The following is a 19,862-nucleotide window of genomic DNA, read 5'->3' as shown; positions in this document are numbered from 1 at the left end:
CAGCACTCCTCCTCTGCATGACAGCTAAGGGGACAACCATTTCTACGCAGACAATCAGGCCTCTGTTGCCTAAGATAAACTCTCCACATGCCAGAGACCCATCTCTCTGAACTCGAGTGCAACCTCATTGATCCAATCCTCAGCACAGCTGCACTTATTCCCATTCCAACTTCCTCCTTATTAGACACAGCAGCGGTGACACAGGTGTAAAGTTGGCCTGAAATGAGGCAACTGCCTGTTCCCTGCAACTATCCCTCCTCATGCAGATGTCAAATTACATAACACATTACATAAAAGTCATAGCTGCACAACAACAACTTCAGGCATTTTTCCAGCCATTTCAACTATTAATCAGATGGTGCAGAGTCGGAGTATATTTTTAAACATACTAGATTTTCTTATATTTGACAGCATGAATACTATTTATACTTCTTCCTTTAGTGGGAATGACATTAGTCTCCAAAACAAATCCCATAAAACTCTGGCTTCAGAAAACCAAGGTGCTTGACCCCGATGTTTGGGAATAAAAGAACTGTGTGCTACTAAAGCTTTGCTCGTCGATCCTATCACACAGTGATAGTATGTAAACATGGGAAACATAAGTTGTGCTGGTGAAATCAATAAGTGACATCCAATGCTAAACTATAAATCCAAACCTACAATCTAGGTAGCCATGACAAAATTCCTACCCCTTGCATCAAGTAAAAATCCAGCTTTAAGGCCTTTATACACTGGGGGCATGACAAATAAACAACACTAAATAATTTGCATTGAAACTATTTATGCAGTCAACACTTTTTCCATGAAAGGTTCAAATATATTTGCACAGACAGAGGACCAACTTTCGAGATCCTATTGACCCGGAACAGCTTCTGCCAGTCTGTCTGAGGCAAATTGTTGTATAGCCTAATTTATTGTAAGGTCATTTATTGAGTTTCCTTTTTAGTGAATTTTAGTTCCCTCTGGTAAACAGTTACGCATTGTATATTTCTAGGGCTTTTATTGTGAAAGGTAAGAACAAAAAGAGTGGCTCTGGTATGCTCTGTCTTTGTCAAGGTTAAAAGGAGTAATAAAGTCTGCCGTCTTGGTTCGGACTACGGAGCCTCCGTGTTGTTGTACACTATAGGTTACATTTTGAGCGAAAGCTCTGAAAAATCAAACTTGTCGTTTTTTTACGGCACACAATATTCAGGACTTATGTGACCGTAATCATGACAAAAACAACAATTCTAAAAAATATATTGATGTGCGAATGAATCACACTGCATTCCCAACTGCACCCATCCTACCTCCAGCCTCCCTTGTATTCCTCAGTCTTTTACTTTCCTTCTCTCTCCAGTCTTCTACTCCCACTCCATCTGACAAGTCCCTTCTTCCTTGTTTCCACAAAACTTCTACTAAGCCCATGCCAGAGATTCTTTCCTCTCCCCCATCAGCCCCTTACACTTACATGTCTTCCTCTGGCCTTTGAAGTGGTCTTACCTTTATAAACTACTTGATCACTTGCTCCTCCATCCTTCTCATCGTTATCCCTCAGTTAGTCATCTTGCTATATTCTTTCCAACCTCACCGGCATCCTCTCATGTCCTTTTCTGTGCCTGTTGTCCTGGCCCATCCTTCTCACATCTGGCCTGCTATAAATGTTGAAAGGAAAAGGATTTCCTCACTCATTTTGACCAGCTCCTGCCACGTACACGAATACCCTTCTACAGTATGACAAACTTGATTTAGCCTTCAGTCTTTGCAGATAACCGGCACTGTGACAAACTGGAAAGCTACAGTTTAGGTAGAACCTCATTTTAATGGAGTGAAGCATATGTGACATGTGGTCACTAGCAGCTAACTGTGAGACCAGGACCTCTTCACCCAAGTACCACTGGCACTGACTTTGTGGGCAAGACTAGAGACATCAACACAGCTCATATTCACCCTGAAAGCATAGCCAAAGTTTCACAGCCTGCCTGCTGGCAAAACATCAGAAACATCCTCCAATGTAGCACTTCTGCCAGGCACGCAACAGCTCATAGTGAAGTGACAACTTCTCCAATCCCCCGACTAAGAGGTCATCCTGACCTGCCATGTCAGACCCAGACAAAATAGACCTGCTAATGAAGATGGAGAAGGACAAAGAGAGAAAGATATCGTGGTTGTTATCAGCTTTCCTTTTGGCAGATACCCCCTGCAAAAAAAACGTTACACTTGATTAAGTTCAAAGTTTCTAGAAAGTAAAAGCTGTTCTGCTACTAGAAGCACAGTGTGACTCTTTTAGCGTTTTTCTGCGGTACAACTTTAAGGAAACAGGAGAATTTTAACATATCCCCCATATTCCCACGTATGTGGTACCATGAGCAGCCGTTATCAGAAGTTTGGATGCGGGAATAGCACCAACAAAAAACGTATTGAGTTCATACTCGTTTTATGTTCCTGATTTATGTCAGTTTAATAGAGCAAGGCTGTCTGTACTGAACCATTTGTTTATAATTTATTCTGTTCCATGCTGTTAAACTGCTTCAGTAAGTGTTTCAGATTCTTTCAACGGCTGACTTTCTGTTTCTCTTTGTGTCTATCTGCCCTGCTACCACTCTAAGGATACATTTTGGCTCTATACATACTTCGAAATGAATACATAGTATATATTAGAGCTGATTGATTAATTCAATTCAAACCGATATGGCAATGGCAAATTGCCAAAGCTGCGAGAAAAATAAAGTTTTTTTTAATTTTTTTAAATGCTACACAATATAACCAACAGAGGGTTGGAAACACCTGACCTCATGCACACACAGTGTGTACACTCCACGTGACATATGAGAATGAGTGTAGATGAAGAAGACAACTGCTATATATCTTTAGAGCCATAGTCAGTCTGCACTCGCTTAATGTTCACAAAAAAAAGCACATTTTACGACAGGCAGTTGATGAAGCAGTGATACAGACATATTTTACTCTGAAATGTTCACTTGTGACAGGCAACCCCATTAATGGTCAGACAGCTCAGCCAACAGGCTGATAGCAAATCACTATACTGTGCCACTTCTGTACAAAACAGCTTGTCTCAGAAATCAAACATTCATTTATCCGTCCAGCATATATAGGTTATCTTCACAGTCATAATACATGCGTTACGCTGCACTTTTAGGGTGGTAGTATAGCAAAAACAAAAAAAAATTGATCGTTGGAGACGCTCAGCATCTTTGTAGGTTCGCAAATCCCCACACAACTTCAGCAAGTCTAGCCTCCAGGAACATCTTTGAAATAAAGAACAGAAACTGGAACCATGAGACTCAAAAGAGACTTGTAAAAAATAATTTAACCAATTGTGTGACACAGTTTTATGACAAAAGTTTCTCTTTTTTATTTTTGTACCAAGTTGTTTTCCAGAAATGTGTAAGGCGCCTCTATAGTCAGTAACGAGATGACCCGTCTGTGTGTCATCAGAGACCATGGTTTTGGATATATCACGTGCAAGTTACATGTTTCAACCTCTGCTTTTAGTGCCAGCTCCCTTGATAGCAATCAGTGTCATTTTCTAAATGCTGTGACACAGTGTGGTGCGTCGCTGCCCCTCCCAGGCTTGTCAGATATCACCTGACACACAGAATCATGTTTGATGGACAGAAGAACAGATAAACAGAAAAGGCCTGATCCGTCGTCACAGTTTCTCATTTTCTTTCATTAATATTTAGGATTCATATGTTTCCAAAAGCCTGTCAGGGAAATATTGTTCGGCAAATATGTAATTATTCTTTGTTACCTTTTTTTGTTTTCTTCCTGTGTGTGCGTGTGTGCTCCTGTGTGCACAGTGTTGTATCAGCGTGCGCTGACGCAAATGGGCATGCTCCAGAGATCACCACTCCAGTTCTCAGCTATGCCTGAGGGGCCACGGGAGGGGGGGGGGGGGGCACAGGAAGCAAGGAGGGGGGTTCCCCCTAGTTTCAGTATCCATGGTAACACCATCCTGCCCTGCCAGGATGTGTGTCAGTGGTGCTGAAATGGGCTGCAGAGGAGATGGAGGGAGGGAGAGAAAAGAAAGGGGGGAGAATTTAAAGACAACAATGGTGGAAGGTTAAAGTGACAGGGGGTAGATTATGGAGTTCATGTGAATGTCGGCAGTGGATAAATGGACAAACACATAGAGAGAGAGAGGTGGGAGCGAGGGAGGGCTATTGAGGAAGAAAAACTGACAATGTCCAGTGACTTGAGTTGTTCCTGCTAGTTAATTTCACAATAATGTAATGCCTCTTACATCCCTGCGTCTTCCACCCACATGCTCCGACCCCCCACACCTAACACACACACACACACACACACACACCCCTTTCTTTGGCAGCGGGGCCAACACTGGCACTATGCATTTTGGCTAGAGCTGTGACTTCCTTCCTCTCTGCACCTCTCTTCCTGTCCACCTACCTGTGGATCCAGTCTCTCTGTCTCTCTCAATCGTGGGAGACGTCAAATTGAGTTTACTAAGCCGCCAAGCAGCTCATCAATTGAATAAAGGGCCCAGAGAGAGGCAGGTGAAGGAGGGGATCTGCTATTCAATACAGGCCTAATGATTTGCTTCTAATACAGCAGAGAGTTGTATTTGTGTTGGTGTAATGGGAAGGTCTGAGTATACTATAGTTTCGATACTGTAGTGTTTTTTATACATGTGTTTAGTTTTTGTGTGTGTGTTTGTGTGGAATGATAGTGAGGGTGTGCCAGAAGAGGAAACTTGCCAGCTGTTCCCGCTGTGATGGGAACAACAGGGAGACAGACAGAGAGAGAAATAGAGACAGATATAGGTCTTGTATATTTGTGTGACCACACTGTGATTGTGATAAATGGATTTAATTGATCATTTCTGCTTCAGCTCAGTAACCATAGCTGTGTGATATTAAAAATGAATTTACACATGTACACTTGACCTGAGAAATACATCCCATCATAAATTGATGAAAGAGTGAGAACTTGGAATGACTGAGATCTGGTACGGGGCGAACAGACGGGGTCAAAGTCAGTCAATATGAGCCTTTGTGGCACAGATCAGATCGTATTCTTGTAGCCAGAATCTGCAAAATGTCCTTTGTTTCTCTTTCTGTCTTTTCAATATACACACACATTCAGACTCCCGATCAGCTAGAGTATACTGGAAGCACAAGAGGCAATTTCACAGCCCTTGGCCCGAACTACCTCAGCACCTGCAACTTCATTACAGTACGCTGGCACTGGTCTGCTGTACACACACACACATACATACAACTCAGCACAGTTGTGCAACAGCTCGTGTTGTGCCCTTGAATGTGGCACTTCATGATAATGGTGGTAACATGCAGTGTTCAAGTCATATTGCCAGTGGTCTGGTAAACAGCAACTCATTTTGTGGAACAGCCAAAGCGACAGAATAATGAGGACTGCAACAGTGTACAGGTGGAGATACAGTTTCAAGCTACAAAGCACACAAAGAAAACAGCTAAACAAAATTTAGCCAGCACATGTAACAGTACAATGGGTTACAAAGCCTTGTTCCAGCTTTCTGAATCGTTGCCCACGTCTCTTTTTTTGTTAAGCGATTTTCAATAGGTCTGTTGTGCACTGATGTCTGTTTCCACCGGATGGAGAAACAATCGACAAACCACAGCTTTGCAGGCGGGATTAAGAACGGTGATGTCATCTTCCTTCATAGCTACTAGCAAGCTACCTCTACGGACAATGTGACAGAAAAACGAAACATAACTGTAAATTATGGAAATTACTCCTAAACTGCACAGCACATCTTAGTGCGAACACACCTAGCAACACTACCACTCGAAACACAACCTCTCTAGTTCTTCTTCCTGTTTCTTTCCTTCCTCTGACCCCTGACATCACGTCCGACGGGCTACTCGACAGGTGTCAATCAAACCGAGGTTAACATAAAACACTGTGTGATCATTACTGACTGCGGTTCACTGGCCGGTCGCTCCCCTTGTCATTCACTGTGGCTAGTTGCCTCTCACTCTCTCTGTCATCACTTCTCTTTCTCTGCTGGCTTCTCGTTTCTTCTGATGTAAGGTTTGTCACTTCTCTGCCCTCATCTTGACACAGACAAAATGGATACAGCTTATCGCTCCTCGCTGTCAGTCTATTCTTTCCCTTCCTCTCTCCTCTCCGTCTCTCTTTGTACATCCACTGCTTTTCTATTACTGGTTCCTGATTGGTCCTTGATTTACAACAGACTTTTGTTAACTTCTTCTCCCTTTTCTTCTTTTTCTTCTCTTTCCACTTCATCTTGACTTCAGAATTACTGTCTGTTCCTTGTACTCTCTCCTGCCTTTCTTACAACATACCTCTTCCCCCTTTCTCCCCTTCTCTCTGTCTGTCCCTCTTCTGTCTTTCTTTTCACCACCTCCTCCTCACCCCACTTCACCTCTCCCTCACATGTTATCTCTCCCACCATCTACCTCTGCCTCTATCTTCTCCACTCGCTACCGAACCCCTTCCCTCCTCCTCATCTCCTTTCATGCTGACATCAGCCCCTCACCTCCAACCCCCCAAAGTGGGAACCTATCTCCCCCCTTCCCCCCCCCCCCCCCCCCCCCCCCTCTGTCACAGACAGAATGGCCATGCCAGTGTTGATTAGAGCCCGCATGGCCAGATGCTCAGCTAGGCTTAGCGGAGGCCTGTGGGAAAGAGAGCTGCTTATTCTAGCCTCAGGAGATGGATTGAAAATGACGGGAGCTAAAACAAGCAAGCATTCACTCATTACACCCAAACATTGAACACACCCGCACATGCGCACTGGTACACTAGTAATCGCATATGAAGAGAAAATGCCCTAGCACACTGTAAAAAGAAACGCTTAAACATTTCTTGTCTTCATGCATTTTGCATTTGATGTTGTGTGCTGAATTATAAGGCGGTGGGATACTCAGCCTCTGTTGAAGAGCATTGATTTTGCTTGAAGAACAAAACAGCACATGCATGAATATCATATGTTTACAGTGATGCAATTAACTTCAATGTCTCGTTTATCCTTTCAGTAACTGAGCAAAACAGTTCCTGATACCAGTGCTCTCATTCTCCCAGATGTTATGTCTGTACAGCCCACTGCATTGAACTTATTGGGATGATTTGAATAAGGTAAATTGAGGCCGGAGATCGCACTAGCAGTAAAGTCAGGTGGTGGCCTGCCAACAGACTTTAGTGACTTTAGTGAAGCTGAGAGTTGAAACTCAGAATTTTCTAATGACTTTGACAAAGAAATGTACTTTTTGTGGATCGGTCAAGTCTGGCCCAATCTGCTGAATAAGGTCAGTAACACACAGCTGATTAAAGCAACATTAAATGCCTTTATGCCGCTGTTTTTTTTTTAAATTATTCACATTTCCATTTCTTTGAGTGTTCGACTCCCACACACAGCCATGCTGTTCCTTTTCTCCCCCTCTCACAGTTTATATTCCCCATTTTCACATAACTTCACAACAGGATTTATGTCCGTCTCTATTTATCCTTTTTATGTTGGGCTCTGATTTACAATTACTTACCGAGGACGTGACTCATGTGACGAAGTGCACTTCAGTCTATTTCATAGAAAGCCATCAATATATGAGATGTTGAAGTGGCTGATTTTTTTTCTTTTCAGGGGAATATACTATTTCAATTACACTTCATATAAATCAAGCATACAACATACAGAGCTGAATGAAATAAAACTGCTACCTCAAGGATTTTACTCCACGCTTTCTAATTTATAGGACAATATATGGCTGTAGTCGAATCCATAAATTATATACAAGTCACTCCATAAACCTGAGTGCAAACTGCCCCGAAGACGAATGCAGATTAACAGAAATCTCATTCCAGATTATTTCAGTGAAGGTCTCCTCAAAGCCATTAAGTTGAAGGGTCAGACACATATAACTAGTCGCTGATCTGGTCAATGATGTTGAGAATGATTAGTAATCATTGAGTTAGATTGTGTAAACCCAAACATAAGTGAGTGTATTATTCACCAACCTGAAAAGCCTATTTACAATTGAGGAGCAGATTTATAGAATCTTATGTTATCAAGTCTTCATCTGTTCAATCTAAAATTATTGTATATCTTTTTTAAACATTTCTGTAAACTGTCCCTTAAATCTGCTACGGAGGAGAGAAGAGCCAATCTGCTGAGATGCTATGTTTACAATTGTTTTTGCAGGTGGATGACACAATACCTGCTGCTAGTGCGTAAAGAAACACATTGACAGGCTTGTTATTCAGCAGCTTAAGCTTACACGCGGTGCATTTTGTATTGTGTTTAAAACAATAGAATCCCAGTGGCACTTAACAAATGAAAGCATTTGAATACATGCTCCTTGAATATCTTTAGAGCTTATTAATGTTCTGAATTTAACTGAGCTGTATTTAAAATGTGGTTGTTACGTGGTTCTAATCGGACGCCATAGCGAGCATGATGAAATCGTGGGCAATTGCCTCAGGAGTCTTCACTCCTAATTATCTTTCTGTCACTGGTATTATTAAACATATGAAAATTCTTAGTACTTAGTTTCAAAAGTGCTGCTTACCTTGAATGTATGTTACACTTCATGGAGAATAGAGAGGTGAGGGCTGCACAGGGGTTGTCTTGTGTGTTGACCAATCTGCTGCTGTCCTCCAGTCTACCAGAAGAGGAAAAGGTTGTTTTGGATTGAGGCTCCGGTGTAAAACACCAAACAAGAACCCCCATTCTGCACCGGGTTATTTTGTGTATTGGCCATTTTGCAATTTTGCACAATAGAGTAGTGGATAAGATCTGTTTAGTAGTTAGTCTGTAAAACTTTCCTACAGTCTATAAGACCACAGAAGAGCTGCTGAGTAGAGGTTGGAGATGTTGGTTTGGACTAGAGGTCTTCATGGGTCCAAAGACTTTACCCAAAAAGATTGGGAAATATACTACCTAACCAAACCAGATCACAGGTAGACACAGACCCGACCGGCACAGATTTCATGTGTGTGTCAGCGAGAGAGAGAGAGAGACATCGACAGACACAGAGACACAGACAGAGAGAGAGACAAAGACAGACAGAGACACAGACAGAGACAGTGAGAGAGACACAGACAGAGAGAGAGAGACAGACAGAGACAGAGACAGAGAAAGAGCATGAATGTGTGTGTGTGTGGCCAATACTCATGCCTGCCAGCTATCCTCCAGGAAGATAAACTCAGTGTTTGCATGTGTTCAAGTCAGTGAGTGCTATTTCACTTGCATAAGTGGTTCTTCTCCTTCACGAGATTGCATTTAAAGGCAATGACCTCATCCTTAATGCAAGCAGTAACTACATGGTGCAGGCATTGGCCTTTGCAGGTCTGGAATAAGCACTGAGTTACAATCTTGCGTTGTTTACCAATGCATTGCCTTACCCAAGATGGCTACCTTGTGAAGGTCATTGTTTATAATATTGCCCATCTCGTGGGTTACATGGTGTGCATGGTCCGCTCCTGGCTGCTGTTCTATGGGGTTACAAATGGACTTGATAAAGGAGAAAGACAAATAAGAGAGAAGGGATAAACAGAGATGGACAAAGGCACTTAGTGTGACATTAAGAGAAGATGAGTGTAATAGAGATGGAAGGTGAAATGACTGTGCTGAATGTATTTTAATTTAAGTGCAATTCAGGTCAAGTCTGCTCTCGCCAACCTGAGTCCAAGAGTGCCTGTTGGGTTGTAGACTGACCAGTCAGTAATGCCATTTGTAGGGCTTCAGATTTGCTCAAGTCTGAACTGATAGAGTACCATGTGTTCTCTGTTTAACAGTTCTGCATCTGCTTCTTCATTTTCCATTTCCATATTTTAACCAGCTCACACATCCCAAACTGTTACATCTGGATTTCTTCATTGCATAAAAGTGTCACGATCACGTCCTCGGCGATGGGAGAGGACAGACCGAATGACCTCTGCTGAGATGCTCATCTCATCCATTAGGGGGTACATGTGTTTATCTGTGTCAAGGAACATCACTTACACGAAATGTAATATGCGTCAGAGTTCATATTCATTTTACAAATTGCAGCAGTTCACAGCAATTAACCCGCTGATGTCTAATAATCCTGTTGTAAAGGAGAGAACACGCGCATCAAGACGGACGCCATCTTTGTGTGTAAAATGTTCAGCATGCACCAGAAAAGAGACGCTTTCACACTGAAACCTGTACCTCAATATATTGTGTTTTTCTGTCGCTCATCCAAATGCTATTATGATAACAATTAACTCGTCTCTTACCAGTAACAGATGTTTCTTTCTTAATGCGAACTTTAACGTTGTAACACCACTGTACACGACCAGACTGGCAATAAAATCCTCTCCCATTACATTTGGGAAGCAACTGATTCGTTGCACAAAGCAGTTTATGAAAGTGAGTTTATGTAAATTGGTCGCATACAGTGGGGCTCCATTGTTACTGTAAAGCCTGCTTTGGAGGTTACGCTTTTAAGTTTTTACTTCTCTGGCAAAAAAAGTACTTTACTACACATCAATATCATAAGGAAGCTGCATTTTATCGCATGTTGTGTGCTTGCATGTGGCAGCAGAAACGTTCTCCTACCAGTGTTTATGCATTGGCAGGCCATGTGTTGAACAATATCCTTCCACTCTGATGTGTCTGATTGCACTTTTGTAGACATAACAGATATGTTGCTTAGTAGTTCTAAATAAACAGTAGATTCAGTTGGTCACAAGGGACTGATCTGATCTGCTTTGGCCATCAACATATTGTTAGAAATGCTTGCTATCATTAGCAAGACAAATAAGGGCTTGCAGCAGTACTGTCAGTACTACACTTTCTGAATTGCTAAAAAAGACATTTTATTTGCTAATGTTGTCCTGTTACCATAATCTGCTTCCATGAACTGAAATTGCTGAGACTATTAACATGATAGTACAGTTTTAGCAGACATAGAAGAGGGTGTTTTATAGGGCGAATATAGTGTAAAATCAACAAAACAAAGGTGTCCTCCTGCTTGTATGTTTCCTCTAAAATATATATGTATTTCACCACAAGTGCAACAAAGTCTGTTAGTGTGCATTTTTGTGTGTACCTCCCAGGCAATAATCTAGGGAATAAGTAGAAATGTAGGACCTTACCATCATTTACATTACATTACATTACAGTCATTTAGCAGACGCTTTTATCCAAAGCGACTTACAATTCAGAGTCTATCACATTTCTACACCGTAGGCACAGCTACGGGAGCACTTTTGGGGTTAAGCGTCTTGCTCAAGGACACATCGACATGCGACTAGTGGAGCCTGAGCCGGGGATCGAACCACCGATCCTCTGATTAAAGGACGGCGCTGCTATCCACTTAGCCACAGTCGCCCCATCCTCACTGCTTGCTCATATGTATGCGTTTATTTGTGTGTGTGTGTTTGTTTGTCTGTGTGTAGTTTATAATGTGTGCATACACACACACACACACACACCTGGCTCTGGTGCCTTGTAGCATCTGGACTGCCTTGACTCAGGCGCACTCCTTTAAGCACTCTGAGTCTTTCATTACTTTTAATAAATTTGCTTTCATTCACACCGAATCTGGGGCATTCGCTGTCATTCACATTTTGTTGTTGGTGTATGTGTGTTTTAAATTAAAAAGGATTACAGTTTTCGGAAAGTACATTCTCTTAACTTTCTGTGGTTTTCCAGCTTTTGTATTGTTAGACTTCATTTAGTTCAGATTACAGTCTTATGTGCCAGTTTCCCCAACTGCTCCAGCTAATTAAACCTGGTCTGTATTATTAACAGGTCCGTTAATCCCTTTGATGAAAACAGATAGGAAAGTGCCCTTGTGCTGTAAAAAAAACAGCAGGAAAACTGCAAATGCAACAGCAAAAACTCACGTACACGAGTTTGTGTGTGTGTGTGTGTGTGTGTGTGTGTGTGTGTGTGTGTGTGTGTGTGTGTGTGTGTGTGTGTGTGTGTGTGTGTGTGTCATGGAGGACAAAATAAGGACGGTGAGCAGGCTATGTGAATGACACATCGCTCCACCTAATAGGCTCTCTTGCCATTCAGACTCCCTCTTTGGTCTTGATCTCTGACAGAAATGTGGCTGAAGGAGATGAAGCTCTCTCTCTCTCTCTGCCCCCCTCCCTCGCTCCATCTCTTTCTTTCTCTCTCTCTCACACACACACACACACACACACACACACGCACACACAGTCCAACTCAGAGCCTGACAGTCCACCTTTAATTTGAATCTAAATCAGGTGAGGTGCTTGTTAAAAGTGGAGCACGGCAGGTAATTCTCTCGGCACATTGTTTCTAGAAGAGGCTAATGACCTTTCCGTATTTTGGAGGGGACAGACGTTATTGTTACACTACCTAAAGATAGTTAACCAGCAGTGTCGTGATATGAGATCTTTTTAAAATAAATTTCTTAGCTCGTACGCACAGACATAGGCAAAGACTATTTGCTGGTGTTTCAGGGCTCTCTTGCTGTGTACGTTCAGCACCATGAACACACACACACACACTCGTGCACACGCACACACTCTAGCACACACATACCAGCAGTGCTAATAGTCCCAGAGACGACCAGTTGCCAGTTGACTGAGAGGTGGCCTGATCAAGGTAGCTCTGATCAGTTTCGTTAAGTGATCTTAATTTTAAGCCGCTAACACTACATTCAACCATTCTTTTGAAGGGAATGCCACAACAATGCAGCCCATCACATAATACAGGTGAGTCATGAAAACCAGACCTGTGTCACAGTTTTGGTTTGATAAACCTTTTAACGACTTCAAGATTTTTCACCACAGCTGATTTTTGGTCGTTGTTTATTTTTGTAGTTGAATTTTACTCAATATTTCTCAATCAATCTGTTTTTACCACTTTTTATTTGCTACTACTTTTTTATGTCACGCAGTGTTTTGTGTTTAAGATAAAGGAGTTTATTCAGAGTGTTAGTGTCAGTGGTAGTACACTCCGACTCATGTATGTATGCGAGTGCTGCATCTGAGAAAATGTCTATTTTCTAACATAACTATCTCTGGTCTTTATGTTTCTTATTTCATCTCTTTATTTTAAGTACAGCAAAAATGCAATACCATCTAATTGTACCACAAATGGAAGGTTGTTTGTTTTTCAATTTCAAATTTGTCATATGAAAACTTTTTTGATGTAAGTATTACAAAAAGATACATTTAACCCAAAAAAGTGTCCTCGTCCTGGACCATCCCAATTCATCTTGAATGTGTTCACTGTCTGCTGACAGTGATTGTTAAAATATTTGATAATCTGAGTTACAATATCATTCTTGATGTGTGACGAAGAGGAAATCAAGATGCACTGTAAAAAGGGAAGCAGTTGTGTCTCTTATATCACTGAGATGGCAATAAAACAAAATGCAACGTAATGCACTTGAATAGTTGTACAAAGAGGGGAAGATAAAGCACAAGAGGAAAGGTGATGATTTAGATTTCATCCCTTTTCGGAATAGATGTACCGGAACATGAAATGGAGATTATCTGGGTATCTTGACAGTAAGTACAGTGTATCGCCATTGTTAAATGTTAAATGTCAGTTTTGAATAAATTATTGTCAAGAAAACTGATATTTTAATATTTCAAAAAACATTCTCCTATAAAAGTGCTACAAGCTGCCTATATGTCTTCATAAAAGCTGAGTCAATCATATTTGTAAAAAGGAAAATTGAAAAAAAAGGGAGAGGAAATAGGAGAGTGTAAAGGGATTAGGCTGTTGATTGGATATGGTTCCCAATTCAGCTCCCTGCCAGTGCCATTAAGAAGGAGGAGATACAACAGTAAAGAAGGGGGAGAGAGGACAAGGAGGAGGTGGAGGAATTTGATTGTTATGGAGTCAAGACCCCGAACAGGCTGTCAGATGCTGCTCACTTGCTCCACAGTCTCTCTTTACACGCACACAAACCCACGGCTAGTGTGTGTGTGTGTGTGTGTCCCAGTGATACATCTTAATTACACAATGGGGTGCAGGCCATGTGCCATCTCATCATGCCATGACAAATCTCATAAGCAGCACTAGAGAGCGTGAGAGGAAGAGTGAGAGAGTGAGTGAAAACATGTGCACACCATATCTATACAGAAAAGAAGGAAAAGCAGAATTGAAGCGGCACAAAAGATTGATTGTAAAGTGAAGTAAATATTTTTTCTTGGGTGAAACTACTGTGATCCCTCTTTTAAGGGTTCGATTAGAGAACATAAAAGACTTCTTGTGTTTCGTGGCTGTTTAGCCCTGTCAATACTAAAAAACTGCAGTTGCTACCATTGAGCGGATCTAGTTTTGTCCCAGGATGAGCTGGCGGATGAATACACAGTTCTAAAGCATGTCGGGGAAAGAATGGGGCTGGGGGCGTTTCTGTGGCCCGCTGAGTCATAGTGGCCAGGGTGTGCTCTAAAAGCAGCCCCCCAGCCCCCCAGAGTAATGGTTAATCGTGGGAAGTCTGGTGTTAGGGTAAGTGTGCCTGTGTGTAGGCCGAGCCTGTTTGTGGCCAGTTGCGGTGGGTTTTGGCGTGCCGTGGTGTGACAGGGCCAGTCAGGCGGATGGGGCGTGTGTTGTTGTAGCCGTGGCGGTGGGGAAAGCCTAGTACAAGCAGCTCTCAGCTCTGCTGGCTGGGAAAAGAGCCGGGGCAGCTCTCCCATAATCAAAAGCAAAAAAAAAAAAAAAGCTCTGTCCTTTTGTCTTCATGTCTGTTGTGTTCCCTCTGCTGTGGGTTTGGGAGTCCGTCTGTGTGTCCGCCTTGTTGCCTGTGACTGTCCCGTTGTAACTTTCGGTCCTATTCTGGACACTTGTGTGGTGACACAGACATAGTCCACTTCCTGGAATGGTGGTGTCGTCCCAGGAAGTGTCACCTTTGAACCACAAAGCGCTGACCAGAAAGTTGTAAATGGCAGAGAGTGACGTTCTCCTAATCACAGAAACAGAAAATGTACATCATACTTTATGTAACACACAGCAGTTTTGGATGAACTTAAATTTATTTCCACAGGTAATGAACATACAACAACAGGAAAAGGCACGTAATACAGAGTGGGAAAACAACTGTTATGGAGGGACACAAACCATTTGATTTAGGCGTGATGACTGATGGATCAAGTTGGACCAAGTCTGTTCCAGTCTGGGTCTATTGGCAGTAAGGAGATGAAATGTCACAGCTCCATCCACCATCCATTCCGAATTTAGAATACCTCCTGTGTTTTTTACGCTTATAAGCAATGATTTCAGTGTGAATGACACAAGCAAACTGTCTTTTTGATTAATCAGTTTTTATTTTGCCAAATTAACATGTTAGAGTTTGTGTTCTCCAGGATTTTGGTGGTTTCCTATCGAAGCAAATCTAATAATAGTCAATGTGCTGTCTTTTCATTTGCTTAGTCATTTAGTATGTGGTCTTTTCGTTCACTTTATTGTACCAGTACCTTAACTATGTGTGATCTTCAAATGGTTTGTAGAAATAACTGCAGTTGATGTATTTTCTCTTGTCAAACTTAAAGAAACTTTGCTGCACAGTACTTTATTTTCTGTTAAGCAAAAGAACCCATGCCCATTCCTGCCCTTTAGTGTACTGCTATTTTTAACTGCCCAATAAGGGACAAGTCTGAGCAAGCAACTACAACTAAAATATATCAAAGAAACCAAAGAAGGGACACTTAGGCTACCAAGTCTCCTGCCATTTGTGGTATAGTGCCCCTTTAAATACAACAAGCAGACATTTATCATAAAGCTCTGGATAGTTTCCTTTCTTATTGGCTCTAAGAAGGGTTTCCTACAGTACATGCAACATATTGCCTCTTGCCAAATATTGATCCTTGTTGATATGTAACAAGTGTTCATGCATGTATCTGTGGGGACACCTATGCAGATGTGTATTAAATCCCGTGGTGTAGCTCAGGCTCGCTCTGTGTCTTTGTTGTCGTGTCTGATGCGGGATAATTGGCTCTCTGTCACTCAGACCTGCAGCAGCTGCGACTGCAGAGCGTCACGGTTTCACAAATGCACCATTCACCGAGCTGCATTATTCCTTGAAAGTCTCAGTACTGTGTAGAATATAAGAACCAAAATGTGTGCATACAGTTTAGAAACACATGCACACGTTTTGCTCATATATACACACATACACTCAGACGGCTGCACATAAGAGTAACCAAGGACTGGAACTCTGACATAATTTACTGCCTGACTGCATTTAACATCTGCTTTCTCCTTCCCAGCTCTTCATCTCATCCAGTTTGAGCTGGAGTCACTGAATAACATAAAACATTTCTGTCAGAGTGTCTTCAGCGTTTGAATTATACGTGAGGGACTGTGCCTCTGCTGAGTGTGTGTGTTTGTGTATGTATGCCATTGCAGTGCTGTGATTTCTGTTCTTAAACCAGGCTTGGATGTAAAATTGCTGATTTTTCTTCGCATTTTTAATAAGTACTTCAAAAAAGACATCAGGTCCAACATTTCATAGTGCAGGCTCGGTTTGCCATCCCCCCCAAAACTGGACTGCTGCTTGCAGAGAAAGAGACCGTGGGAGAAAAGTCTTTCTATAACAAACCTCAGACCATGACAGAAGGATAAACAAAAACAAAAAACACTTTCTTTTACAGGTGAACTCCTGAGTCAAACACAGGCCTGCTCATGATTTCTTTCGGTCTATCTGATGCCACTCCTGCAGGCTAAGGTCACAGCTCCATTATTTGTCAAAGACTCACTGATTTCTTCTGTATTCATCTCTGCAGGCACAGAAATCGTGGATAGAAAGAGTATTCAGCAAGAGAGAATGTGTTCATATCATAGTGAGCGCCAAAGACCCCCATAGGTAAGTAACAATGTATGTGAAGGAAATGGAAAAAATATGAATGCATTACTTGGTGTGTTTACCTGTAAATGACATTGTTCTTCGTTCCAGATAGTTGTTTTTGTTTTGAATTGCGGAAGAAGCAAAGGATAAAGAAAGTATTTTTTCGCTAAAATAAGTATATGTCTTTAGGATTAAGCTGCTTCTTTATTTGCTATAAAAGACCTTAACGAGTGAGTTAGCCAATGTGACCTCACAGATAGCATATTAGGAGCCCTGTTTCACCACTGACCTTTTAAAACATGCCTCAGAGTAATATCACGCTGGCCTCTATTTGCATCACAGTTAGATGTTCTACACTAATGAGCTGAAATCCTGACATTACACATTTTTAAACCACAAGGGCCAGGCCAGTTCATTCTTTCATCATTTTAAAAGGTTATTAATTCAAGCAACACTCAAGATCGAGCCCACGGGTGTATGCTGCGTAGCAGTACAGCAATGTGTAACTGTGAAAGTAGTGAGGATATATAATAATACTTTAACATGATTGTAATGATAAGAGCACTTCAACAAAATGTGATGTCGTTTTGAGAGAGACACTTCAGCGCTCATTATCTCAAACATCTCCTCCCATTCTGCTCCACAAAATCACTGTCACACTGACGTTATCAAAGTCTTTACCACAGCTGATGTTGTTGCTTTGGGTGACAAACTCACAGAGACAAGTCTAATTCCTGCAGTACCGGCCCTCACACACACACACGCACACACACACACACACACACACACACACACACACACACACACACACACACACACACACACACAGGAAATGACACTGTTTGTTAGATAAACAGAATTAACATAACTTGAGGAAAGTGTGTGGAAGCCAGAAGGAGGGGAAAGAGATGTTCCTCAAGATCAAATCAACTTTTCTCTATTTAGTCATAAACACTTGTGTTGACCCATTAGGCAGAGGGAGGCAAAGTACCTTTGGTAAGAAATGAAGGTAACATGAAGTGACGATCAAAGCCTCCTGACTTCCTTTCCTCCCAGGGCTCCCACTCCATCCTCTTAAGGTTAAAATACATAATATGAAAGCTGCATTCAGTACATCTGAATAAGCATGTACTCGGGTAGGAATGCTACAATTCATATAACTGTCATTCTGCTAACTCCTCTAGTTGCTGAAAGGGAGAAGGAGAGGAGAACATCAGGGAGCAGAAAACAAAAAGAGACAGAGCCAATAAAAGATTGCAGGGGCCTTCAGATCTTTCTCCTCCTCTCCTCCCAATCAGGAGATGAAAGTCAGATGACAAGCTGTCACTTCGTCCTTGCCCACCTCTTACTGTTAAGCACACGACTATGGCAGCTCAAGCTTTTTCTCACCATCTCTCAGTCACACACAAGCTCGCTCTCCCTCTCTCCCTCTCTCACTCTCTCTCTCTCTCTTGACATGACAGTAGCTTCTCTTAGGGCTCTGCCTTCTCAAGATTATTTTCTGTGAAGGATTATGTTTTTATACCAATCTTACGTTACGTTCACATGATAGGTCTTACTGCTCACTCCCCCCAGATCTGATCTTTCTGCCTAAACTGTTCACAGTAATGTTTGAAGTGACTCATATCTGATATCAGTGTGGACGGCTCTCTGCCCTGAAACGCCTCACATGCAGCCAATTAATATCACACACATTGCTCACACTGCCCATTGATCCAAAAATACACATCGGAGTTATTGGTGCCAGACTCTGTTAACATATTTCTCAAATTAACAGATTTGGGTTCATGACTTTGTATGACTCTTAAAGCAGACTTTTCATTTCGGCTGATATTTAACTTTGACAGCTCTTCTGTGAACTAAGTTAAATAAACTAAAGTAAGATGTGTGAAGTTACTGTTTGACCGAAAAATTGAACTCATCAGATGAACTGAGTGAACTATAAAAAGTCTGTTTGATAAGTTAGATTTACATTTTAAATGACTGATGACGAGGCAACTGCTAAACATCTACTCCTTCTAAAAGATAGTTTATTATTTCTTACGCCTCATAAACGGACACGAACTCATTGCTCATCTGCAATTACCGACACGGTTAAAACGTTTTTTGTAACTGCAAATTTATTGAATCACAGTTAGACTGAGGGAAACATGACGCCCAATTCCTCAGCAGAACTAATATAGAAAAAGTATTTTCTGCCGGGTAACAAACATAATGAGTGTCTGATAACCAATGATGTACCGCCATATCGTTTTGTGGAAGAGAGGTTCTTCTTCTGCAGGTCTGCGCAGTGAAGTATAACGTGGAAACATGTGATCAGACATGTAACCGATTAAGGATAACTAAAATAACAAAATACTAAAGTACTAAATAAAAGTAATTTAATACTTTTATAACATGTAGTGTATGCGTGTGTTTCTGTTTGTGTTCATTTCTTAGGCACATGATTGGAAAAAATATATATTTCAGTTTCCAATCTGCAAAATCCGAAAATTTAATCTGTGTCACATGAGATTAATTATATTGTATTTTACAACATTGTAATTTGAACGTAGCCTTACATGCACTTTTACTTTCTCCTCTCAGGTGCTGTTGTGGTCGTCTGATAGGTCAGCATGTGGGCTTGCCCCCGGGCATATCAACGAGTCAGAATGATAAGGCAGAGCGTTTGGCTAAGAATGACAGCCTGTCGGAGAAGTGGTCGATCTGCAAACACACACAGCTCAGCCCCACTGATGCATTCGGCACCATTGAGTTCCAGGGAGGAGGACACTCCAACAAAGCCATGGTGACTCTCATAACAAATCTACTGTGTTGCTTTTTGTCCCAAGGCAAACAAGAACAGAACAACCTGACAGTTTCACACAAAAATACACATCCAAACAACCAGTTTTCTCTGTAAACTTCTGAGGTTTTGACCTCAGATGGAAGTGCTCCCTTTTGTTAATGTTGAGGTGTGATTTGAGTGAAATGTATCAGTGATCAAAGATAGAGTAGGCCGAGTGGTCCTCGCTGAGTATTCTGTAAGAGTATGATTGTAAAATGTTCCTCAGCTGCAGTAAACTGATGTAGTTTGACAGCCCGCAGGTTGAGAGACGATAA

At 41.7% G+C, this 19,862-nt stretch overlaps 1 protein-coding gene across 3 annotated transcripts in view; it reads left to right on the top strand.

Annotated features, from left to right (window-relative positions):
• The window catches only part of trpm3 (transient receptor potential cation channel, subfamily M, member 3), a 120,347-nt gene that overhangs the window by 44,427 nt on the left and 56,058 nt on the right, over nt 1-19,862 (top strand). For all 3 annotated transcript variants that reach the window (XM_076104417.1, XM_076104415.1, XM_076104414.1), the window contains exons 2-3: nt 16,699-16,778; nt 19,347-19,548. In XM_076104417.1, the coding sequence (XP_075960532.1) occupies nt 16,699-16,778; nt 19,347-19,548 (282 nt within the window). The remainder of the gene's footprint in view (nt 1-16,698; nt 16,779-19,346; nt 19,549-19,862) is intronic.

Source organism: Anarhichas minor, unplaced genomic scaffold (assembly GCF_050575085.1).
Source record: "Anarhichas minor isolate MPS153535 unplaced genomic scaffold, ASM5057508v1 ptg000030l, whole genome shotgun sequence".
Classification (NCBI taxonomy): Eukaryota; Metazoa; Chordata; class Actinopteri; order Perciformes; family Anarhichadidae; genus Anarhichas; species Anarhichas minor.
Note: the sequence above shows the minus strand (reverse complement) of the source record. Positions and strands in the feature narration are given on the sequence as shown.